The 27432-nt window shown below is 38.6% G+C and overlaps 1 protein-coding gene across 2 annotated transcripts in view; it reads left to right on the top strand.

Moving 5' to 3' along the window:
• Positions 1-27432, top strand: part of AK5 (adenylate kinase 5) — a 214700-nt gene that overhangs the window by 114831 nt on the left and 72437 nt on the right. For both annotated transcript variants that reach the window (XM_012722539.1, XM_004679135.2), the window contains exons 7-8: positions 4268-4358; positions 13995-14071. In XM_012722539.1, the coding sequence (XP_012577993.1) occupies positions 4268-4358; positions 13995-14071 (168 nt within the window). The remainder of the gene's footprint in view (positions 1-4267; positions 4359-13994; positions 14072-27432) is intronic.

Genomic DNA, 27432 nt, shown 5'->3' on the forward strand with positions numbered 1-27432 from the left:
ACACAAATGCCTAATGCCTCTTCCTGTCTCCCTGCTCTCCTGTGAGAGAGTGCAGTGCATCCACTTAGTTCTTCTGGAAACTGAGTTTCTTGGGATGCCGAGGACCAGCTCAATAATGTACCACCTCTCATTCACTTTGCTTCCCTCTTTGCCTCGCTTTCCTGTTTCATTGACACATCCTGCCCTGGGTTTGCCCAGACATGTGCATACACCAGCACATGCATATACCACCTCCAAAAAAGTGTCAGCCTCTAACTTTTGCCTTAAGCTCTGTCTTCAAGGGGTCTCTGGCTATACCATAAGCTTGTGCTCTGTGATTTATAATATGACTGTGCTGTCACCCATCCTTCAAAAGTCCAGGAAAAAAAAAAGGAACTGTCTTTCAGATGATGTTGCCACTTATTGATGATAAATAACATTTTTAAAGAAAAAAGACAAGTGTGGAAGTATTACGTTAGGCTGTTCCTAATTCCACCTTTGCAGTCACATTGCATCTGCTCTAACCACTACCTGGTTTTTTTTTTTTTTTGGCCTGGCTTGTAAGCCAAGGTCTCTGCTAATACTCATTTAGCAAAAGACAATATTTGTCTTACTGGGACAATTAATGCAGACTGGTTAGATGGCAAGTGTCAGTCGTCCTAAGTTCAAGTCCTGGATCCCCTTCTTATTAGCTGTTTGACTTGAGAAAGTCATAATCTCTCTGAGAAACTTTTTCCTCATTTGTAAAATAGAAGAAGGCTATGTGCCTCATCTTTCCATGGGCCAATGTGACATAGTGACAGCCCCAGGAAACCCCACACAGAAGTGCTTCAACTGTGTGGGCAGAGGTCAGGAAACAGCTTGTTCAGTTAGGCTTTTAAGCTTACCTCACCAAGAATAATGAAACATGTCACTGGAAAAAAAGTAATTTAACTCTTAATAATTTTTTTAAAGATTTATTTATTTATGCATAAAGAACTGGGATACAGACCAGAGGTGCAGTCATGGTGAAAGGATTCACCAGAGACAGAGTGGGGAGCAGAACAGGCAGATTAACTGAAATACACTGCAGAGGGGAGCAGCAGGTGAGTCAGAAGAGGTCTACCAAGCCATGTGGGTCACTTCCCTGGCTGGGGATTGACCTTATGCTGAAGCGGCTGTGGCTAGCTTCCTAGTGTGCTTTAATCCATTGCGCCACCAGGGAGGGCCCACTTCTTAAATATTTTTAAGATAATAAAAGAGAGGATTGTATTTCCCACATGAAACAAAAAATAAACAAAAAAGAAAAAGAAAAAAAATGTCTTAAAAGACAATCAAGCAATAAAGTGATTCCCCAAGAAAGAGGAAATAAATGTGGCCCTACGTGGCCCAGCCATCTGCTGAGCACTTCCAGCCTACAGTGCAATGTAAGCCTTGTGGAGACTGGTGGACTCCAGGACTTGGGGAATGAGAACTCACTGGCCAGGAGACCAAGATGAAATGGGTTCAGAGGACAGTGCATCAATGATAGGAGAGAGCCTGGAGTAAAAACTCTGGGGATCTGCAGAGAGTCCCCTCCAGGATTCCGCAGGGTAGGAATCAGTGCATGCACAGGCGAAAACAACCTGAAACAGACCCAAAGGAATTATCAGGAACAATACTTGGTGCTCACCAGACTTGGACTAGTGTCTCTTTTTACCAGCTAAGCTGAAAAATCTCTTAATTCACAAGGCCCTGGACAGAGTATTTAGAAGTGTCTTGCCTCAGTCGTGTGAAATAATTACTGCTAAACTAAACACTGCTGTGGGTCAGTCTAACAAATCTTAAAAGCAGTGCTGAAAGGACTGAATTATTTCTAAACTGCTTTCCAGATCACAGCTCAAGAATATTTATAGGGATACAAAAATATCTAGCATACAACATGGTCAAATTGGCAGTGCCTGGCATTCAATCAAAAAATTATCAGGCATGCAGAAAAACAAGAAAACATACCCCTTAATGATGAGAAAAAAAAATAAATCAGAAACCTACTCAGAATGATACAGATGTTAGAATTAGCAGAGAAAGAAATTAGAAGTTGCTGTAATTGTATTTGAGATGTTCAACATCTTAGAGACACAGATTTTATCTGAAAAGACACAAATCAAATACCTAGAAAAGAACAACACAATGTTTGGGTGAAAGATACCCAGGATTAACAGTATGTCCATACAATGGAATGCTGTTCAGCAATGAAAAGGAATGAATATGGATATAGCATTGTTGAATTTCAAAATAATTGTGCTGACAATGGATGGTGGAATGGGTGCCTGGGTGGTAGTTGTGGTCTGATAACATATGCCTGAAGGGTGTGATTTTTAGACTTCTCAATCATATATAGTGCTATAAACCAATATTACCACAGTTAAAAACAATTTTAAAATAAATTAATTTAAAAACAAAATAATTATGCTCAGTGAAAGAATTCAGACAGAAAGACTGTGTACGATTCCTTATATATGGCATTTTAGAAAATGCAACATAGTTGAGTTACAGAAAATAGAACACTGGTTAGCTGGGTGGGGGCAGAAGGAAGAGCTTCTCAAGGGGCACAAGGAAACTTTGCAGATGATGGATATTCACTATTTATTTTTATGGTAGTTTCATAAGTATGTGTAGATGTCAGAACTTATCAATCTATATACTTTAAACATGCACTGTTTATGTATGCATGTCAACTATAATAGTTAAGCTATTTTTTTTTAAACCCAAGGAGATAAAAGTACATTTTTAAAAATGACTGAACAATCTGAGAATTAGAGGTCTCGTAAATATACCACATGGGCTTTTTTACACTTAAAGCTTTATAAATTTTAGAGTTGGTAAAATAAATATATAAATCTGTAATTTTTACAACTCCAATAATAGAAATCTTTAAAAATCCTTATTATAAAATGGTCAAAGGATATGAATAGACATTTATCCAAAGAAGACATGCAGACAGCCTTTGGGTATATGAAAAGATGTTCATACCTGTTAGTATGGCTATTATCAGAAACAAGAAATTACAAGTGTTAGAGAGGATGTGGAGAAAAGGGAACTCTTGTCCATTGGTAGTGAGAAGGTAATTGGTTCAGCTCCTATAAATATAGTATGGAAACAGTATTGAAATCCTCAAAAGACTGAAAGTAGCTATTCGACTTTTGAGTATTTATTTAAATACAAAACACTAATACAAAAACACTAACCCACTTATATGGTAGCATTATTTACAATACCCAGTTTACAAAAACAGCCTACTTACCCATAACCAACAAGTAGATAAAAAAGATTTAGTGTGTGTATGATTACATGTACACATACATATACACTAACTACATACACACAATGGAACCCTACTTAACCATTAAAATATGAAATCTTAAGTCTATAATTTTATTATATTTAAATCTATGCTATCTATAGATTACATCTAAACATGGCATATAGCACAGTAAACTATTTTTTTCTTTCTTAACAATTAATTAGAAAATCTCTCCTCTGTATTAAGAACTACATATTTTCATGTTTTTTTGTCGGACCAAGACCAGGACTTTGCCTCCTATGCACAAAACAACACTTGATTGGAACTTAGGGTAAATATCCCGGTTGAGAAAACAGCACACCCAAATCCCTTCCCCCGCCCCCTCCCTCCGAGCTCAGCAAATTCCTGCCCCTGAGAAAGGTTTTATCTCTGCTCTCGAGATAAGTGTGGTCTCCCTTAAGATGACTATGGCCCCCTCCCCTCAACCCCATTGGCCTTTGAGACATCAAACCATCAAGACCAGCCTCTGCCGGCACTTTCTGTACCGCCCTTATGCTCTATCTATCTATGACTGTAATAAGAAACAAGAGGAAGAAGAATAAAAGCTCTCCTTGTAGAAAGACGAGTCTTTCCTCGGCTGGCCCTGGGGCTCTAAAACCCCTTGCCTTGCTGGTCAAGGCCCCACGCATTTTTTTAAAGAAACCTAAGAGCCAGAAAGGCAAAAGTTGGTAGATTCAGTTATCACTTTTTTCCCTTAAGTATGCTTTATAAATGATAAGAAAATTCTACCCATTTTTCTCAACTGTAAGTAATTATACATTTACTTTCTTATGCTCTACTCTGTTTGATATAAATAAAATGTAAACTTTAAAAGTCCCTAAGTGTTTGAATCAAGTGCCATGGAGTTTTAATTCTCTGTGGCACTTCGTTAGAGTCACCGTTGCATGATGCATGTTCACTCTATTTTGGAATGAACTAATTTACGTAATTTCATGTTCCCATCTTGTCTGTCCTAATTTCCTCCAGTTTGATGCGGACCGAGATGAAGATGAGGTGTTCTATGACATCAGCATGGCAGTTGACAGCAAGTTATTTCCAAACAAAGAGGCTGCAGCAGGTAAGTCACTGTGTCTTTTGGGCAATGGTACACCCTGATTTCCTGACAAGTGTCTGGGCTTTGTAAATAGTTGGAACTCAACAATCTGCTGTGTCCTTCAGGACTCCCTAACTCATGTATGTCTCTTCTGTCCTACAGGGTGATAATGTTCCTCAGGTAGAAAGTATTCACAATTCTATTTTGGCCATTCTCACACCTTACTTTACTTATTAACTTTTAGGCAACTCATCCTACATGATTTCAATGGTCAGTTCCACATGGATGATCTTTGTCCTGACCTTTCTTCTCAGTTATGGCTTTAATGAGTAAAGACTCAAAATGTCTAGGCCGTAAAGGAAAAGCTCAACACTTAAAATTTTAAATGTATTTGAATGCCATTAAAAGATACTTCAAAGAAAGATAGAATGATTCTACCAAACCTTCAAAGAGGATCTAATACCTATCCTCAAACTATTCAAAAATACCAAAAAGGAGGGAAAGTACATTTTATGTACTTAAGTACATTTTATGAGGTCAAAATTAACTTGGCTCCAAGCCAAGCAAAGACAGCTTAAAAAAGGAAAACTATAGACCAATGTCTATGCTAAACATAGATGCAAAATTCCTCAAGAAAATCTTGGCAAATTGAATCCAACAATATGTAAAGAGATTCATCACCATGATCAAGTGGAATTCATTACAGAAATCCAAAGATGGTACATCATATGGAAATCAATATCACTCAGCACACATCAACAAAAAGAAAGATACATTCATGTATCATTTCAATACATGCTTAAAAGCATTTGACAAGATTCAGCACAGTTATTTTTTAACTGTTTATTACAGTTATTTTTACAGTTATTTTTTAAACCTCAGTAAAATGGGATTAAAATAATTTACCTTAACAACTAAGAAGCTGTCAAAAGAAATAAAAGAAGTCACAAATAAAGACTTCTTTTGTTAATCAATTGAAATAATAAACAATGTTAAAATGGCCATATTACATAAAAGCAATATACAGATTCAATACAATACCTGTCAAAATCCCAATGACATATTTTCAAGGAAATGAAACAAGCAATTATAAAATTTGTGTGGAACCACAGAAGACCCCAAATATCCAAAGCAGTTCTGAAAGAAAAATAGAGGACACACACTCGATGGCCTAAAACTATATTAATCAAACTTTAATCAAAACAGTATGGCACTGGAACAAACAACAGAAACACAGGACAGTGGAATAGCAGCAAGAAACCAAAAATATACCCATACAAATATGCAGAGCTAATATTTGACAAAGAGAGGAAGGAAAGCCTCTTTAACAAATGGTCTTGGGAACTTGGACAGCGACATGCAAAACAAAACATAAAAAAATAAACTAGATCAGTACTTCACTCCTACACAAAAATTAATTCAAAATGGATTAATTAAAACCTGGATAGAAGACCCCAAACCCTAAAAATACAAAAAAGAAAACATAAGTGGTACACTCCTGAACTTCAATGTGTCTGGGGACTCATCTCCAGTGACAAAGACAACAAAAGCAAAAATAAACAAATGAAACAACATCAAACTAAAAGTATTTATACTTCAAAAGAAACCACCACAAAACAAAAAGTCAGCCTATGAAACAGAAGACAATATTAGCATATCCAACATCTGACAAAGGGTTAATTTCTAACAATTCAGCAACACATACAACAACCCCGTCAATTGTGGGCAAGAGACCTAAGTAGATAACTTCTTCAAAGAATATGCTCTTCAGTGATATGAAAAAAATATTCAGCAACATTTATTATGAAGCAAATACAAATCAACCATAATGAGGTATCACCTCACCCCAATAATGAACTATATTGAAAAAACTAGAAACAGCAAATGTTGATGAGGATGTGGAGAAAAAGGAAATCTCATGAACTATTGGTGAAATGTAATTTGATGCAGGCTCAATGGAAAATGGAATGGTAGCCCCTCAAAAAAATAAAAATGGAAATAACAGATGATCCAGCAATGCCACTGCTAGTTATTTATTCAAAGATTTATGAAAACATTAATACAAAAGACATGTGCTCCTGTGTTCATAGCTGCATTATCCTCAATAGCCGCATTATGGAACTAACCTAAATGTTCAAAAACAGATAATCAGATAAAGGAATTACAGAAAACATACTCAATGGAATACTACTCAGCTATTTAAAAAGATGAAATAGTCCCTTTGGGGACAAAATAGATGGCTCTTGAGGTGATGATGCTAAGTGAAATAAGTCAGCAAGTGAAAGACAGTTCCTGGGTGGTTTTGCTCACTTGCAGGAAAAAAAAATGAACTTGGAAGCACAGCAAAAGCAATTCTTGCACTTTGTGAGATGAGAGGAACGGGGGTGGGGGGGTGAGGGAAGGTGATGGGCACTGGGGGTCAAGCTCTAGTGAAGGGTGCAGGGAAACGTGGACACATAAGAAGTGTGAAGTTTTATTCCCCAAATTATACAAGAATACAAACAATTGGAAAATCGAATATAATTGGAGTGGGGTGGGGGTAGGAGGCAAGGCAGTAGTCTTTCTGAGCACACCTAGAACATAGGTAATTGATGTCATCTCACTTGCCTCACTTTGCAATAATATTTGCAAAAGATGGTCTACACAAGGAAAGATGGGGTATTTGAGAAGCATGTAAGATCATGTAAACAGAAATGCTGCTCTGAAAAATGCTATGGCACCTGTGCTCTGAACGTTGTTTTGTTTCACATGTTTATTTAGACCTCTCATAACAGGGAGCTGACTGCTCAATATCCTCAGTTGCTTGTACAGCAAAGTGGAGGAGCTGAGGAAACTGCCCTTCCCTAGAGGCCCCCAGACCCTGTCTGTCATATTTGTCCAGGGCAACTGACCTACAGTAATGCATCTCTGCTGGCCAGTACGTGACACAGACACCATTACAGCAATTTCCCAGAGAAATCAGACGGCACTCAGAGAGGCAGAGAGAGATTTACTTGTCACGCTGGCAGGCTAAATAGGATAAGTTCCCACAGGCTGATCCCCGAATTCCAGGAATGGTAAAGTTTTATACAGTTTTGTATGAGGAACCTTGTCATCCCTTCCATCATAGTCTTTATTGTTTGGGAAGGTGATCAAACAACTTCTATCAAACACCTACTATGGACAAACAGTAACTGTAGGAACTGTCTGCTCCAGCAAGCAGCAAATCCAAGCAACAGACTCCCCCAAGCAGCAAGCCTGGGAAAGAAGCAGAACCTAAGCAGATCTGGGAAACTTCCTGCTTCAATACTACCTGCTCCTTCTCTCCAAGTCCCCTTGGCAGGGTCTGACCCATAGCAGAAGTTTCCAGGAGCTGACTCTCTCCTTTGTCTCCTCCAAGCTTATAGCCAAAGGAGACAGTGCTCACGCGTTCACCTCCTGTAGCTCCCTCCCAAGACCCCTGAAAGACGCAGTCTGCTCCAGCCTTAAAATAAGTCTATTCTAAAAACAAATGGAGCTAAACAAAATAAAACTAAATAAAAAGTTGTGTTCTGTGACACATCAGCCCCAGCCTTAAAATAAGTCTATTCTAAAAACAAATGAAGGAGCTAAACAAAATAAAAATAAATAAAAAGTTGTGTTCTGTGACACATCAGCCCCAGGTTTCCCTCCACTCTTCACTTTACCTAGAGCCTTTTTCTTTGCAGAACCTCAACAGTGCCACGGTTACCATTTCACCTCCATGTAAATGACTTTCAACTCCTTTTGAAATTTTTTGGGATTTTTGTTATCAGAGGTAATTATAATTTTTATTCTTTTAAAATCAGGCTTCAATGATGATATTGAAAAATGAGTCTTAACTGCCCACATATTTCTGTCACTATTATAACCATCAAGGGCACAAAAGTCAGCAGCATTAAGTAGCATAAAGGTAATGACTACGAGCATTTCTGATGTGACAAAACTGTCCATCACAACATTAAACTCCATCCTTGTATTTCCTTAAGATTTTCTTCCAACATTGGACAATCACTGCTCCTCAGCAAAATACCCTTTTGAAATTTTTTAGTGAAAATATGTATTTGAGATGCACAACATGATAAACTGATTTGCATATAAATAGTGAATTGGTGGCTACAGCCAGTGCATACCATATCTTCTTTTTACATCATTAACCATTTTCTCATGTGTGATGAATGAGCACCTAAAAAAAAATTCTCTTAGAAAATATCCAGTATTCAGGGCCCTCCCTGGTGGTACAACAGGTTAAGTAAAGTGCAGCACTGCAAAGCTAGAAGCTAGCTGCCGTCAGCTGCTTCAGCACTGGTTTGATCCCCAGCTGGGGAGGTGACCCACATGGAGTGGCAGACCTCTCCTGATCTGCCCGCTGCTTCCCTCAGCAGTGTACTCCATCAGTCTGCCTATTCTGCTCCCCACTCTGTCTCTGGTGAATCCTTTCACCGCCCCATACCTCTGACCTGCACCCTAGTTCTGTATACATGAATAAAGAAATCTTTTTTTAAAAAAGGAAAGGAAATATCCAGTACTCAGTCCAGTATGCTTACAGTCATCATGCTGCACACCAGCCCTCGAGACTCACTCATCTGCCAGAACTCTGTACCCTTTGATCAACACCTCCCCAGCCCCCCAACTCGTGGCCCCTGGTAGCACCCTTCCATCCTCTGCCTCTGTGTATTTGACTTTCTCAGATTCCACGTATCAGGAAGATCATGCAGTTTTGTTCTTTTAAGAGATAGATGAAAATGTTCCTGCCCTCCTGGCCATCACTCCTTATCGTTCCTCAGGGACACCTTAGGAGTCCAGTCCCTGTTCTCTGTTCTTACTGCACTCGTGAAGGCTTTGTCATTCCTCACCAACCTTTTACGTCAGCCCTGGCCTCTCCCGTGTGCTGTGAATCCTCTCGCTGCCATGGAGATCCTCAGAGTGTGGCTCTGATCATCCTGCCACCCTGACTTAAAAAAAAAAAAAAAGACAAAGCCTTCAGTGACTTTCCTGCTGTAAGCACCAGTGTCCTTAGCATGGCAGACAGCCCTGTTTCCTTGGTGTCGGTGTCCTGTTCCTGCCACGCCAGCACCCCAACTCAATACCAGCTTCCTCCAGCTCCTTAAGCCTCAAGTAGCATCTTATTCTGGCCCTCTGCACTAATTACTTGGAACCCTCTGACCACAGCTGCACCCCTTTACTCTCCCAACACCAAACCCCATCCTCCCCCTGGCCAGATCCTCCTTTAAGTGTGATTTTCTCAAGGCACCTTTTCAACTAGATCAGGTCCTCGAGTGGTACCCTGTGCGACTTACAAAGGACTTATTGCAATAGTGACTGTATAATTAAATGTATGGTAAATATAATATGTTCAAAATTGAATTCCCTTATTGGGTACAAGACTTCATGCAATGACAGATTGAGATTGAGAGATGTTGATATCAAGTGTGAATGTCATAGCAGATGGCACACCATCCTTTCTCTTCCAGCTGGCTGCTCTCTGGGCTACTCGGCCGGGTGTGTTGCCTCATAGCCACCCCAATTTTTGTTTGGCTATGTGAGCAGAGCATGCATTCCTTGCCTCCATGTCATACAATGCCACTTCCCTGTGTCCCTTCTGCTTTGATTTCTCCTCCTTGGAGTCCTCTGTTAATACTTGTAGCAGAGTCATCTGGTTATGTCACTCCGTTTCTCTGACCCCAGTTACCCCATCTCTAAAGATTATCTCTAAAGATGATCATAGAACCTATCTCAGAGGATTGCTATAAAGAGCAGGAAGTTGCTTATATATAATATTGGCCATCACATCGAAAAGACTAGTCTTTGCTGAGGACATAGGGATCACAGGGAAAGACCACCTTTTATATAACACAACTTTCCCCTATTTCCTCAAAGGTCTTACTGTCCTCTCTTCTCCCTTTCTCTCTTCCTTCCTCCTTCTAACCCTTTGGCCACAGGTGGAACATCCTCCCCTTTCTTACCCAGAACTCTCCACCAACACTCAAATCCTATGACAAGCTCATCTTCAAGTCCCAAATAATATCAGGATATTTTTCCAGAAAAAATAGCACCGCTTTTCTTCCAAGGGATCTATACAGGCTGTTATTAACACTGTCCAGATGTGCTAGAATTAGAGCTGAATTCTCCATAGTTGCTGCCCAAGACACTTAGGAGGATTTAATGTTTTTTGTTTGTTTGTTTGTTTGTTTTAAAGATTTATTTATTTATTTATTCATACAGAACGGGGTACAGGCCAGAGATGCAGAGGGCGAGAGGCTTCACCAGAGACAGAGTGGGGAGCAGAACAGGCAGATTGACGAAGTACACTGCTGAGGGGAGCAGCAGGCGGGTCAGGAGAAGTCTGCTGGCCCTGTGGTCACCTCCGGGGCAGGCGAGGATTGAACTCATGCGGAAGTGGCTTAAGCTTCTTAGTGCTGTGCTTTAACCCGCTGCACCACGAGGGAGGGCCCAGGAGGATTTAATATTTATAGAGTGAATGAATAAGATGAAAATCTGCAAAAGTGAACTGTAGCTGTCCTTTTTATTCAGTTTTTAGTTGTTCAGCATTTATACATCAAATTCATATCATTTCTGTTTCATTCTTACATTCGGAAATAAAATATAAGCCCACTTAAAACTGCTTCCAGTTTAACAGAAGAGACAGGGCAAGAGAGAGTTTTCTCAGAGGAGCAGATGAAGGGCAGAGGGCCAGGAGACAGATTGAAAAACCACTAGAAGGGGAAAGTCTTTAACCATGTACCGGATGCAATATCATTAGCTTTGTGATACCTCTAAAGCCAGTGTGTATCATATTTCTACTTCAATTTAAGGTAACAACCTGAAAATATTACTTCCAAAGACCATTCTGCATCTAAATCTGGTGACTCTGAGTACTCCCTGTAGAGTGCTATTTCAGCTTATACCTTTCTGTTATCTACAGAAAAGATATTTTTAAATCTGGGAAGGGGGTGGAAATTGAGAAATTCAAAAGAGAGGGGAAGAAATGTCATACTATCACTTTTTCAAAATGCCCTAATTTCTGTCTTTTTTGAGTTAGCCCACTGCAGTTGTTTTGTGTTAAATTGTCCAATGAAAGAAAGCCAAAATGTGTACATACATCTATATTTACCTCCCTGTTTTGTATGTCAAACTTTAGACTATTATTAAAGGTCCCATTTTCAGCTCGCCAAGCAGCCAATGCTAAAATAAAATGAAAGCTGTTCAATCATTATCTGAGTTGATAATGACACCCTTTGTCTATTGCTTTCTATGATATATTAATACTGTTGCCAAGAGTGAAGATGTGTCAAGAAATTCCATCCCTTAATGACACAATAAAATTTCCGTTAAAAGCACTTCATTAGGAAAACCAATTTCTTCTTAGAAGCAATAGTTCTTCTTTTTTTAAAACAGGTTCTTTTTTTTTTTTCATTCTACTATTGCTGAAGATGGTTTTCTAATACTCTTGTTGTGGTTTCAATATTAATATGTAATGTGGACAAACTGGGTTGTTTAAGAGCCCTTCACATTGTACTTTTTCAAAACAACTGAAGGAACAGTTGCTAATGAAAGAAAATAAGTAGGACACAGGAACAAAAACAGTGATAAGCTTTTGTGTTCAGATCACGTTGCTCATTCCACATGAATCATTCTTACAGTGGTAAGGCTGTAGTTGGAATACACCTATCACTGCTTCTACTAGTTGGTGGTGAATAATACTCACACTGTGAACGTAATGAAAGTTAAGTAAAATAGGTATTGCTTTTAATGCTACCGGGAGCAGCCAGCTGGTTGTCACAGAACACAGACACTCCTGGGTTCCACTTCTGACTCTTCCATTTCCGAAGCCACTAGGTAACCCAGCTCCTCACCCACATTCACTGTTCCTTATTTTCCCATAGGAAGAAGGCAGTGCACACTCACCCATGTCCTCACCTGTAGAGAACTGTAATGAAAGAACATTCTCATAAAGCCATTTGGAATGTTCTTACTTAGAACTTGAAGTCTGCAGGGTGTGATTAGAATGGGAGCTCTGACTTCTATCTTTAGTCTCAGTCAGTTTCTACATGACCTTGGTCAAGTTATTTCATTTCACCATGATTCAGTTTCCTCTTTTCTAAAATAAGAGGATAGGAGGCTGAAATACTGCTCTAAAATCCCCTTGAACTTATAATGGAAAATCTACATTTTGCTTTTGACACCCTTCCTCACAGCACATAAAGAACAATCAGTTGATCTTCGGTTTCAAGACAGTCAAGGTTTTAAAATATACCTTGTAAACTTTGCATATGAAAAAGTGCCAAGGAACACAAAAGTTAAAACTTTATATAGAACCCCACCCACTACTTAAAAAAAAGCTATATGTAAAATTTCTGTATGACCCCTCTAGTTTCAATCTGTTAGTAGCATGTGGTGCCTAGTCTTGCCAGTTCCATTTTAGAAGAATGTGGTCACCTTCTTAACAACAAATTAGCAAGGGCTGCTCTGGAGAGGTGACTGGCTTCATCTATTCTTGTGTTGTACACAATTGTACAACTGTACATGGCAACTCTGTAGTCAGTTACTTTTCCAAGATGGTATGATGGGTCAAGAATCTCCATTTTGAAGGACTTTATTATCCTATCAGAGAGCTTTGCAGATGCAAACATAATAAAAAGAGGTGTTATAGTTTAGTATTTAGTCAATTTAGTAAACATCCAGGATGATGATGAGAAAGGAAGAGGTAAGGAAAGACATGTGGACTCTTATTTGGAAGAAAATGTGGAAGGAGCATCACTGGAAGAGGTTCATATCTGAGAAGCATATTAGGTGTTTTCTTTTTGTTTTTGTTTTTTTAATCCATCTTTATTAAACATTAGGCATTGCATATTCTAACCAAGTGTATTGGGCTAGGCCAAGTTTATAATGAAACATGGAATGGTTTGTTTCTTCACAGGGTGAAGAATAGCATTTTATGGGCACCACTGATTTCTGTCTTTCTGGTTAGTTAGGTGACAGTTACTTCTCAGCAAGTGAAGGTGATAACTCCATTGTGCCTTCAGTATGAAAATTACTGGTTTGAGTTTGAGCACTAGTAATTAATGCATTAGCTATTCAATGTAACTTGTAGTACATGTGACTGGGAGGAAACTTTCTGTGAGGACAGTAAATTAGCTTAATTGTCCTCATCTGACCCAGCCCGGAGGGAAAAATTCTCAGGTTTTCACAAAATGAGCACACTTGATTCTTTTATTTTCAGAACCTCCTTTCTCTTCCTCCACTCTGTATATTGCTCATGGTGGTCTTTCTACCTTGGTTACTATTGTACACTCTTAAACCGCTTCTCTCTCTGGAACCTTAATTCACCGCAGTGCTTGGGCTCATAGACTCATCCCCTGTGAAGAATTCTACCTCTGCCATCACCTCCACTATTAGTCAGAATTAGTTGTTCTTTGCATTTTAGCTTCTGAATGTTGCTGTTGACAAATCAGCATCTTACACAAGATTGTCTTCTTAGGGTAATGACAGTAACCAGAGAATCAGCATTTTTTTGGGTCTATGACTCAAATATCATGCCAAAAGATGGGAAGATTTAGAAATGTTTGTAATAAAAACAATATGAATCCTCAAGGGATATTGTTTGCTTCCGAAGCAACACATACAACCTCTGTCAGTTAATCTCTTCTTTCTTAATCTTAGGTTCAAGTGACCTTGATCCTTTGATGATGTTGGACACTGGAGAGATCATTGACACAGGGTCTGATTATGAAGACCAGGTAATTAAAATCTAAAAACATTTATTTGTTCAAATGTTTTTGATCTTAGCCAATTACAATTCAGTTTGTGAAATGTTTATAGATAACATGTCCCATATAAGTCATAGTAGTCTACAGCTCTCATTCACTAGCTCTGGTCCTTCAGCCCTCTGTTATCCACAATTACAAAATGGCAATTAAATAAGGTGAGTTTTGTGGTCAAAGAGTACATGAGACAGAAATGAGGTTACTAATGGTTCTCTAGCCTGAAAATTTGCCTCTGTTATCTCTTTTCATAATAAGCCAATGGTGTTTATTGAGCATCAGTTACAGGTTCAAGGCTCTACTTGTCTATTTCTAACCTTTAAAAGAAACTAATGACTGAGGACAATATAGCCAAGAAGTAAAATACATGTTCTGTTTGAATAAAGGCAAATAAATCTATCTGGGTCATTTTCGCCTCAGCAGAACTTTTCCTTCTGCTATATTTTAATGATCCAAAATAGTTGGCAAATGATCCAACTCTCTAATTAGGTTTTATTTTTTTTTAAAGGATAATGTCTAAAATTTCCTTCCACCTCTCATCACTGCTTCTCTGCAATGGCTGAAAGCCCAGAGAACATGTTCTTCTGGGTTTTTTTCCCCCTCCATTTTCAACTAATATATGTCACAAACAAAGCAGTTAAATTTGACCAATATCCAAATGGAATGGCCGGCTGTGCATTTCACATACATATTCAGAAGCTACTATCAAGCACATTATGTTTCTTCCTGTGTAACACAAAGCAAGGAGATATTGAGAAGTGACATAATAGCTATCACACATTTATCATATCTTTTATCATTTATTAAGCACTTAATCCATATGAAGCATTGTGCTAAGTTCCTTAATTTTACTGTCTCACCATTATTTCATATCTTTAGAAAATAGATATTATTGTCTATCTCATGGACAAGAAAATTAAACAAAGAGTAATTTGTTTATAGTTACACAAGTGGATTCAGAGTGAAGAAGTGAACTAAGGGTACTTTTGCTAATGTGTGCACTACACTGCTTCCCATTCTGCCTCACAAACAGGCCATACAGTGATCCACCTTTGGAGACCAGTTGCTAACTCTTAAGGCTCTGATAGGGACAATTGCAAAATACCCACTCTTGGAACTAAACTCCCAATCCACAGTTGCAGACTGTACAAAAAATGAACCATAACAAGAAATCCAGCTGATTAAGTAAAGAAGACTTCACACCACAGAACTAAATTGTCAGAGGTGTGATAAGGTCTATGAGAAAAGTAAAACTAGAATAGGGTAAGAGGGTTAGGAATGACAGGCTGGGGACTAGATTATAGTGGTAAGTAAGATGGTCAGTATGAACTTATTAAAGAGATAAGATTTGAGCAAAACTTGACATTTAATGTAAAATACCAGAACACAGAAGACAAAAGTAAAAATTAAAAGGGAGCAAACATTAAGTATAAAGTAATAACAATTTTGGTGGCATCAGATTAAATGAAGCAAGATCTTACATTTATTGAGCACCTGCTACAAGCCAAATATGGTTTTATGGTTTACATGATTAATCTTTACACTGACCCAAGACAGTTGCTCAGTTAATTACCAGTTTAGAATTATAAGGAACTGAGACACAGAGAAATTAAGCAGTTTCATTTTTTTTTTTTTTAAGATGTAAAGACAGGTCCTCCCTGGTGGCACAGCAGGTTAAAGCAAAGCACTAAGAAGCTAAAGCCACTTCCATACGAGTTAGATTCCCGCCCTGGAGGTGACCAACATGGTGTGGCAGACCTCTCCTGATCCGCCTGCTGCTCCCCTCAGCAGTGTACTTCATCAGTCTGCCTGTTCTGCTCCCCATTCTGTCTCTGGTGAATCCTCTTACTGCCCCTGCATCTCTGGCCTATACCCCAGTTCTGTGTGCATAAATAAATCTTAAAAAAAAAAAAAAAAAGATGTAAAGACAGAATTCAAATATAGTCATTCTCACTCCGGAAAGACAGGTGAGGCTCTGCTGAAATAACAAATAAAATTCAAATGAGTACTTTTCCTTCCAGAGGTCATTATACATGCACATTTCAAAGGAATCATGGATGGAAAGGAAAAGTGCATGAGGAAAACAGACCTGCTTAATTGCACATTTTATCTCATCACATTCTTTTGCATTCCCAGTCATTGGGTCTACTCAAGGCAAGGAGGCTGGAAAATGAAGCTTATTGTGAAGAAGAAGAGATCTGCTTGGTTGGCACCAAGAAGGCCTCAGACATAAAGCTCTTATCCCCCTCCCCTACTTCTTCCTTCCCTCATTATTGGTTTCCACACATCAGACCTCACTCCACTGATTCAGTGAGATGCTCCCCAACATCCTGATCTTGGCTCCTCACGCCTTGCTGTATATGTTCTCTGTTAAGCTCAGATATGATTTCAGCTTCACTCAAGCTGCCTGGTGAGCTCCTGTCACATATATCTGCTTTGCTAAACAACATTGATTTCCCATGTGCATCACTAATTCAACACATTCAAAAGTTACCATCTTCCTCCACAAAATCTGTTCATCCTTCTGTTTTCCCTGTGTCTGTGAATGATACCACTGTCTTCCCTGCTGTCCAAGCCAGAAGCCAGGCCATCTTCTGAGTCTTCTTTTCTCTACCTCCCAGTAACCATTTGATCAAGGTACTGGTCAGTTTTCCTATACAGGAGTCACTACTCACTCCAGTCCCACCCCTATCTTTCTTCTTGGGGCTACTGAGATGGTGGTCAGTCTCCCTGCCCACTGTGAGTGTCCCTGACCCAGGCTCCTTGACTATCAAAAGCATCTTTCTCAAAAGCAAATCTAATTCCACTGCTTAAAACTTTTCTTGGCTCTTATTGATGGCAGAATTAAATCAAACCTCATATCATAATATATGGGATCCTTCAAACCAGAATCTGATAGCCAACATCTCTCCCCAAACTGATCCTGTGCCGATCACCAGACACACTGACTGCTCCATTTACTCCAAGTCATTCAGAGTCCCCCCAAGTGGGTTGTGCTTTGCACAGCCCTTTTCCTCTACATGGAAGCTTCCTCAATCACACCTGTCCCAGATCACCTTTACTCATGCTCCATCAGAACCAGGCTTCTCCTCAAAAGTCCTGTCTGTTTAACTTATTTCACTTTTCATAATGTCCTCAAGGTCCATGCATGCTGTTGCAAATGGAAAGCTGTCCTTCATTTTTATGACTGAGTAATATTCCTCCATGTGTGTGTACATACATTTTATTTTTATTTCTTATTTCAACATTTCTTAATGGTGAAAACAATATATTTGGAATTATACATTTGGACTCAATTGAGATGATTTTAATTTTGTTGACAATATTCAAAGCATCATAGTTAGGAGCCAGTTGAATATATGCTTTTTTTCTCTGTATCAAATCTGTGTTGACCTTGGAGGTGTCAATGCCATAGAGCTTCTTTAATGCCTGTTTGATCTAGTGCTTATTGGCCTTGACATACACAATGAACACATTTCCTCCAAAACCTTACTTCATTAACTACTATTTCCTTACCTTTCTCAAGGTTCTCATTCTCAAAGGCTCTCCTCTTTTCTGTCTCTACCAATCATCATCCTCACTCTACAGGAAGGAGCTGTTAACAGTACTCCACATCATAGAAAGACCAGTTGGGATACTGTCTTTCCTTTCTCTTTTCATTAAACACCCAGAAAAGAATAAAAATCAGTTCCTCAGCTTCTGTATTCCTTACCTACTCTCTCTCTCTCTCTGCTTTAAAAGCCAGATTCTGCTTATCATGTTCCCATAAGAGATCATTAAAAGCCACTTAATTACTGCTAAGACAGGAGGACATTCCTTAGTTCTTGCAGTGTATGGGACACAGTATCTAGGTGACATTTCTCAAAGCACATTCTCTAGGTGCTTTCTCAAAGCACTTCAAACCCCCCGGTTTATGCCACCTCTGTGTCCATTTTTTGTTCTCCTCCCCCAATGTTGTTTTTCTCCCTTTGCCTTCACATTAAAATGTTGTATTCTCTAAGTCTCGTCATAGGACTACTTCTCCACTGTACGACTCATTCATCCACTCCCATGTCTTCAACTTTATTGGTTTACTTACTCTTTCAAATAATATTGAGAGTATTTAATGTACTCAATTTTAGAAAAGCAAACGAAGACATGGTCCCTACTATAATAAAACTTACAGTAGAAATATGTAGTAATAATCACATAAATATGAAACGAAGCCTGTGTTAAGTTCTTGAAAGAAAATATAGTGCAATACGTAGATATGGCCAATAAAGTGAAGAGAGACTTTCCAAAGGCAAGAGATGCCTGAGTTGAGAGCTGACAGAGAAGAAAGAATTTTCCAGGTATGTGTGAATAAGTGAGAGAGTAGGAGAAGATGGAGAACAGGCAAAGGGGATGTTCAAAAAGAGGAGGTAGCATATATAAGCAGGAAGAAGCATCATATTTGAAAGAAGGCCAGGGGAGCTGAAGTATAAAGTAAGATGAGGTGGTATAAGAGAAGCCTAGATAATGAGGTTTTGTAGAATAGGCATTTCAACTTTATCTTGAGGTCAGCTGGAACTCTTGAAGACTTGTTCTGTGGCGTTATGTTATGGTATATTGTTTTGGGAGGATTTAGAGGAAAGGTGTGCTGATATAATTCTACTTGTGTTTTTAAAAGATTGGTCTTGTCCACAATATGGAGGCCACATTGGGAGAAGGCAAAGATGATTCTAAATCACCCAGTGGGAGGCTGCAGGTAAAAAGATGATGGGTAGTATCTTCACTAAGAGTAAAGGTGAAAGGGATAGAGAGAACAACGTTTGAGAGGGACTTGTGAGACAAAAGCAACAGGATTCTATGTTGAAAAGACATGCAAACTGGGGGAGTAAGTTGTTGAAAATGATGCCTAGGTTTTTAACTTGTACAGCTGGGTGGATGGTAGTGGCATTCACTAAGAAAGAATGCTAAGAAAATGCCAGTTCTGTAAGGAAAGAACATGAGTATAATTTTAGACATGCTGAGTTTAAAGTGCATCCAAGTAGAGAATTCAAGTGAACAATTAAATATACTAGTCTGGTGCTTAGAGGAAAGATCTGGGCTAGAAATGACAAATTTGTGAGCTGCTGAATATAGGTATATGAAGCTGTAAGTGGATATTTGATTCTTAGAAAAAATAACAGAATTGAAAAGAGGGTGTTAAAAAAAAGAAAAGAGGATATAAAACTGAACATTGAGGAAATTTAAAAGTTGTCCAGAGGAAAATGAAGCAACAAAAATATGTAGTAGAAGCTGTAGATAGGAAGAAAATCAGCATAATTTGGTATCTCAAACACCCCAGAAAATGTGTTTCAGAAAGCAGAGAGAAATTGAAAACTATTGCTGTCGATGGAATACTACTAAGCAATCAAAAAAGATAGTCATACCACTCACAGCAACATGGATAGAGCTGGAAAGGATTGTACTCAATGAAATAATTCATAAAGAAAAGAAAAATATCAGGTGCTATCACTTATAGAAGGAACATAGGGAAACCAAACAAGGAGTCAGAATAAAAAAGACAATACTAGCAGGCAAACTGTAAATCCAAGACATACAGCAGGGGAGAAGGAGGAGTCAAAACAGTGGAGGGAAGCACACAAAAGACTATTGTGATGATTCACAGGTGCTATAGTGGTGGAAATTTTATGGGAATTACACCAGAGGGAGGAAATAAAAACACTGTTCAAAAGTGTATATATATATACATATATATATACATATATACATACATATATATATATATATATATACATATATACATACATATATATATATTAAGAAAAAGAAGGGCTTTCCCTGGTGGCATAATGGATTAAAGCACAGCACTACGAAGCTCTCCACAGCCAATGCAGCACCAGTTTGATCCCAAGTCAGGAAGGTGACCCACATGGCACAACAGGCCTCTCCTGACCCACCTGCTTCTCCCCTCAGCAGTATATTTCAGTCAGTTTGCCTATTCTGCTCCCCACTCTGTCTTTGGTGAATCCTTTCACTCCCCGCACCTCTGGCCTGTACCCCAGTTCTTGTATAAAAAAAAATCTTAAAAAAAAGAAAAATTTTTCATTGCACATGGAAATAAGGGAGAAAACTTTGAAATTTCAAAGTGCTCCTGGGGGAGGTTGTCCTGATTGTTTGTCATGGAACACGTTTACACATTTACAAATTTGGAGGAAGGATTCACTCATTAGGGAGGAGAGAAGAAATTTCCTCTGAAGGTAGGCAGAATGCAGGAGAGCTGGGTCCCAAAGCACAGGTAGGGAGCCCAGCATCAGAACAGATGAGGGGCATGTGTGTATCTTAACAGAAGTGTGGAAGGGGTGGGATATGGGTTTTTATGGTGTATGGTGGGCAGCTGATGAACAATCAGCAATCAGATGATAACCAGAGGCAAAGCCCTTTGCTGAGTGTGATTTTTTTTTGTTACATATTTTTAAAATCTTTTTTAAAATTTATTTATTTTTAAATAATATAATAGTTTATTTTAACATCATTTTGTGCATTTTTTTTTTTTCATCTCAATTGTAATCCCCTGGGCTTCCCATCACCAAACCACCCATGTGCCATCACCATAGTGCATTTCCCTCCCCACAACTGTTTTTGATCCCATTCCCTGCTCCACCCCCATAAAATATCTCTGATATATAGCTGTTCATTATTATTATTATTTTCTGACCTGGTCCATTATACTCCTGCTATGAGTGAAACCATCCGGTATTTTCCCTTTTCTTTCTGGCTCATTTCACTAAGCATAATCTTTTCCAGCTCCATCCATGTTGCTGCAAAAAGCATGTGTTTTGTTTTGTTTTGTTTTGTTTTGGTTGCTGAGTAATATTCCATTTTTAATCCAGTCATCTACTTTGGGGCATATGCGTCTGATTTTTAAAGCCAGTGAAGTATTGAACTGTAGCGTCCAGCAGAGAGCGTGAACTAAGGAAACAGCAATAGTGGTAAGCAGTGTGAGATCTCATTTTGACACTAGCACCTGGATATTTATTTTGACCTAGCCATCATTTTCATTTTTTCCCCCCATTTACTTAACAAAGGTCTACAGGGTGCCGGTAGTTGTTAGACTTTCTTCTAAGCACTAAAGACATAGAAACATGTGCAACTTCCATGGGGCACAAGAGACATGGGGCAAGAGGTTCAATGATGGACCTTTACTGTGTTAAAAGAGGACAGAAAGGAGAGCATTAGCGGTGTAAGTGAGTGTGGACAGAAGATTCCTGTAGGACAAGAAGGAAATGGACAGAGGACATTTAGAAGGGAAAGCCCAGAAAAACTAAGATTGCATTTGACATCTTCAAAACATGTCACAAGTATGAGCTAGATCCTTAGTAAAAAGAATATTCGACGCTTGGAATCCTTCAGGAATCATTTCAAATCTTGCTGCTTCTTCCTTGAGATCTGCTGTAATAATTAGAATAAACGTAGCTTCTTGCTTTTCCCACTGATTACCTGAGGCACTTGAGTTATATCCTACGTCTCAGCACTTGTCATATTTAATTTTGTACTGCATTATACACTGATTCATATTACTCCCTGATTGTCTCCTACGTGCACCCATTATGAGAAAGAAAATGAATGATGGAGCCAGATAGATCTGGCTCAAACCAGTGCCACTTTTGTGCAATAGCAAGTCTCTTAGCCTCTTCAAACCCCAGTATCTTCATCTGTAAAAGTGGACATAATTTCTTGCAGGCTATTTGAATTAAAAGAGATAATCTACATGGTACTGTAGACAATCTAGTAAATATTTCCTTTTTTCTCCCCTCCAGAGAGAGGACTCTGTCGTGTACTTCTTCTGAAGTACAGTGAGACTGTCAGGATTAAAATTAATTCAGTGAATGATATCACAATGCCACATCCCTGGCCAAAACAGATAACCTATGGTGGTGGTGGTGGTGGTGGTGTGTGTGTGTTCCAAATTTCTCTAGTGATATTCACCTTCTAAATAAAAAATATCATAGTCAGACAAACTCATTTTAGATTGTACTTGTAAAGCTGATTTAAAATCCTACCATTCACAAAGCATTGTATTTAGCAACATAACACTGATCTTAATTAGGAGACTTAGTGAGTTGTAGCTGACACACAGTCCTGTTCTAATGATTAAGTTAGGTTTTTGTGGCAAGTTTTACTGGGAATAGTTGAAGCTGGAAAGCTGTTATGGCCATATTTACCTCTCAGCTCTTCAGAAATGACTCATACTTAATGGTGAAAATTATTGGTGGCCTATTGGAAAGATGAAAGCTACAGGGTCAGGCTGCCAGCCTTTCCTGGCTATCTCTATTGGCACATGGAGTTAGCTGATTCTTTCTTTTTTTTTTTTTAAAAGATGTTTTTATGCATACAAGAACTGGGATACAGGCCAGAGACAGAGAATTCACCACAGACAAACAGGCAAGCGGACTGAAATACACTGATGAGGGGAGCAGCAGGAAGGCAGGAGAGCTCTGCTATACCATGTGGGTCACCTTCCTGGCTGGGGATTAAACTCGTGCTACAGTGGCTGTGGACAGCTTCATAGTACTGTGCTTTAAGCCCTTGCACCACCAAGAGGGACTGGAGTTTGTTGATTCTTAGAAGAAAGACAAGTCCCATTTTTAAACCTCTTAAGTTAATAATATATTTTCACCTTTGTTTACTGCAAAGTAAGAAATGTCCTTCCTATGTTCATTGTAGATACCTTCCTATGTTCATTGTAGATATTAAATATTAAACAGATACATCATATCACTTAGGTTTCCACTTTTGAACCCAGAGTTCAACGAATTTCTACTTTCTGAAGATAGAAACTAAATGCCTCATTGCTGTGCTTGTCTGACCTGTCCCATCACAGAACTATAGAAGACATCTTTGCAAAAGGAAATGAGAACTGATAGAATTCTTTATTTCAAAGCCATTGATGTACTCCAGGGGTAAAAACATATGAACACCTAATCAAAAGTAACTATCTGTCTTTCTCTTTACAGAAGCCCTATTATTTTTTGATGACATGTCTTATAATTAATTGCACAGACTCCTGTGATGGCTTATTAACAGGAATAACCTTGAATGCTCTTCAATTTTAATGCAAAAAGAAAATATTAGTGACAACACAATAGTATCCTTGCCAAATACAGAGAACACAACCTGCACTCCTGGTGCCCTATCTGCTGTGCCCGGGAGCCTTAAAAAGACAGGAAACTGCTGTTAATGGGAAACTAAATAACCTTCTGGGATTATTATGTATTTACAGAAGTAAGGGTGGGAGAGTATGCCAAAACCTGAAAACACAATCTGAAAGCAAGCCGGACTTACAGAAACATAAATGTGAGAGGCAGAAGAGAGGAGTGATGAGGTGCCCTTTGCTCATTGGACTGGGTTGCCAAGGAGCCCATTTACCACTGTCCATAACTCCTCAATTCCCTTTCTTTTCCTATGGAGTTTCAGTCACAGTTACATGTCCTTATTTCCATTTTCCTATTGAGTTGGTGCTTTTATTAAGGATGGCATTTGTAGCGAGGGCAAGCAAAAAACCACATGGGGTTTTAGTTCTCATTTGGCCACTTAGTGGCTTTGTGCTGTTGAGACAAACACTTACCTCTCTGAGCTTCAGTTTCTAAATCTATTGGGCAATTTAGAAATATTTCCCCCATAAACAGAAGAAAATAATGTGATTAAAGAGCTGATTCCTATCAAGGCTTTCTAACGAATGTAGAACACTATCCATGTAGTTATAAAGTCTTAATAGGATTAATTACTGGTAAGTATCTCTCATATGCTCTTTAGCATGTAGATAGAGTACACATTATAGGACAAGAGCTGTAGCACTTAGGATTTTGAAGAGCATCCCCTTTGAAAATACCAAATAATAGTACATTAAGGGAGAAAATATTAAAACTGAAATTTTTTGTGTTCGCTTAGTATTCCAGTACCATCCTGGAGGCTGTGAGCTAACTTTCTGTACTTGCATTGAACTTCTTCCCAGTTCTAGTATCACACCTATCACGTGGATTATGACTGTTGGGTACCTGTCTTTCTCCACCACCCCCCCAACCTAGATAACCTAGGGACCTGGCCAATATCCATATTGCTGTAATTCCTTAATTCTTTGTACAGTGCTTGACAAAGTATAGGAGGGCAATTCAGGAATATTCTCTGCATAAACTTAGCAAGAAGAAACTCAAAAGGTAGTAGGGAAGAAACCTGACTCTGTAAATAGCAAGGAGAGCAAAGGATAAAACTAGGTCACCTGATAATAGTTATTCATTTACATGTTTTCAAAAAAAGGCTGGAAAGTCATTGAAGGATCCCAAAACTGTCATACAAGAAGTAGCTTAAGGATCTGGATAGGCCTAGATGGAGAAGTAGTTTTCCTGTGGGCATGACAGGCTCTTGCTAGCCTTTCTCTTCAGTGGGTGGGGGTTGAGATCTTGCCCATAGCTTATCCAGCATTCAACTCATGCTCAATTATTAACTTATCAATGAAGAATTTCTGTTATCTGTACGTAATTATATTAGAAAAGGAATTAAGACTTTTGCATTAGTAAATAAGAAACTGTTGGGTGCTAGGGATGGACTTCAAAGAGATGGAATTTATATTGAGGTATAAAGGAGTTTGTAATGAACATTATACAGTTCAATATTTCATTGAAGTTATTCAAACAGATTCTAGGTAGCTATTCTTCAAGAATGCTTATTTTCAAGTGACTTCTGTACTGGATAGGGACATTTTTGCCTCCTAAGGTCATTTTCCATTCCTGAGTCTGTTTAAGAGAGGACTAAAGTGTGGGTGTGCATATGTATATGTAACATGAACTCCCATCACCATCATCCCAGAAATATCTAAATATTGCCCCCACTAACCTAAAAGGGATTGATATTATGTCACTAAAAAGCTTCTCTTAATTTTTATCATTAATTTATATCTCTTAACCAAATATAACTAATTGTAGCTGAGTAAAAGTTCTATCATTCAGAACATTGTTAATTGAATAATCCTTTCCAGTTTTAAAGTAAGACCTGTAGATATCATTGTCTGTCAAGTATCAAAAACTCCCAATTTTATTTAAAGTAGTAAGCGTGTTTTTAAAGTAGTAAGAATGTTAAGAGAAGCCATTATGGGCCATTCCCCCTGAATTTTGAGTGAATCATTCAACCAGAGGTGGAGGTATACAGGGGGACCCAGGGGTTAAAATCACAGACTGAGGAGTCACGCCGTGTGGGTTTAAGTTCTGGTTGTACAGATGACAGATTTTATGGCCTGGAACATTTTCCTCACTTTATAATGGACGTTTTGTGAGAACTGACTGAGATATACATAATAGACTCAGAACAGCAATCACTGAAACACTAAATACCTACTCTGAATTAGACACGATGCTAAGCATTCAGTTTCCTTAATAACCCTGCCTCCAAGGCATATTTCTGTTGAGACATAGTGATATTAAGCAGTTTGCCCCAGTCACACAGAGAGCGGCAGAGCTGAACTTAGTCCTGTGTCACCAACCTCCACCACCTCCTTCCTGAGGAGACTGTTCTCTAGACTTTTTTTTTTTAAAGATTTATTTATTCGTACAGAACTGGGGTACAGGCCAGATATGCGGAGGGTGAGAGGATTCACCAGAGACAGAGCGGGGTACAGAACAGGCAGATCAAGGAAGTACACTGCTGAGGGGAGCAGTGGGCGGGTCAGGAGAGGTCTGCCAGCCTTGTGGATCTCCTCCAGGGCAAGCGGGGATGGGACTCATGCCTAAGTGGCTTAAGCTTCTTAGTGCAGTGCTTTAACCCGTTGCGCCACCAGGGAGGGCCCTAGACTTCTATTTTTGAGGGATATCTAGAGCAAGAACCTAGAGGGAGAGTAGTACTAATGATAGCTATAATTCTGTGAGTGTTTGCTGTGTTTCAGATATTAATTGAAGTACTTCACATGTAGACCCCAGAAACGTTATGCAACTTATCTAGGATTCCAAACTAATTTTGCAATCATTGAGATTCAGTTTTAGCCACCCTCTATGGTTCTGCTTCAGGGTAGCCCTGGTAGGGTAGGAGACTTTGGAAAACCAGGAAATCACATTTAGTTCCAAAGGAAAATAGGATGTTGAGATAAGGAGGAAGCAAAGTTGGTTGGACCCTATTATATTTTCTCATGATTTTGCTAGAACTGCCCACAAGGTCAGGAGTGGGAAGGGGCTCAGAGAGGAGCAGATGGTGTGGACTTTGAGGCATGCCAGTTCGTAGGAGGTATGAGACTTTTTGTTTGCTTGACTTTAATTTGCGAGCTTGATGACTCACCAAGAACATGCTTGGTTCTAAACAGTAAATTCAACAGCACTCTTTTTTAAATCACTTAGCTTTTTCATTAATCTTGTCAGAGAAATGGACAGAGAACACAGCTTAAAATTTCTGGCTTTTTCCTATACACTCATAACCTTGAAGAAAATTCAGAGTCAACAGCTTTTATTAAGTTCCTGGCCTGTGCCAAGAGCTTCCATGATCTGGGTTAATCCTCACCACAACTCTAGAAGGAACCTGTCATTACCCCCAAGGTCATACAACCAATGTCTTCCCTCTATATTTCACCTGTGCCCAATTAGCTGTTCTAGTGGATAGAATGATGCACAGAAAATCTCTGCTCACAAAAAGAAATTTTTTTAACTGGGTTATATTTTATCATAGGATTCTCATTCATAGGAGTAAGTTTCATGCTTGATAATTAAAAAGTGAGCAAAACATAGATATCTAAGTGTCAGGAAATGTCAAGTGAAAAATGTCAAATCGTGATCTTCTCTTTCAATACATAATACACTTCCTCTTAATAACTTTTCTTGTAAAAGTAAGGTGACATGCAAAAAAAAAAGGAAAACTAAAAAAGCAAATCTGGGGATATTACAGTAAGTATAAAGAAAATTGGCATGAACACTTTGAAGTATTTCATTGATTAATAGGTAATTAGTAAAGTTATTATCAGATCTGTTTAATAGTATAGCTTCCCATGTCCTTAAATAATGAGTATAAGCACATTTTTAGTGACCGTATAAAACATACTTCTAGAGGTTATATTTATTTTCATCACTTTCCTCCTTTAGGCACTTTTTTATTCACCTTTTCACCATTCTAAAAAGTGCTTGTCTGACATACCATCCCACATAAACTTACTCCAAATCTCTGGTTATTATCCTAGGAGAAATTCCTAATTGGGCAGTATTGACATAGGGAACTAAAAGTAATATTACAAAATTTCCACTCTTTTCTAATCCAATATACTACAATAATAAGGCAAGGATTCTTGATGGGACAAATGGATTCCAAAGAGGAAGATTTTTAGATAAGACTATCTAAATTGT

The sequence above is a fragment of the Condylura cristata genome, unplaced genomic scaffold, assembly GCF_000260355.1.
Source record: "Condylura cristata isolate star-nosed mole 26May11 unplaced genomic scaffold, ConCri1.0 scaffold00008, whole genome shotgun sequence".
Taxonomy (NCBI): domain Eukaryota; kingdom Metazoa; phylum Chordata; class Mammalia; order Eulipotyphla; family Talpidae; genus Condylura; species Condylura cristata.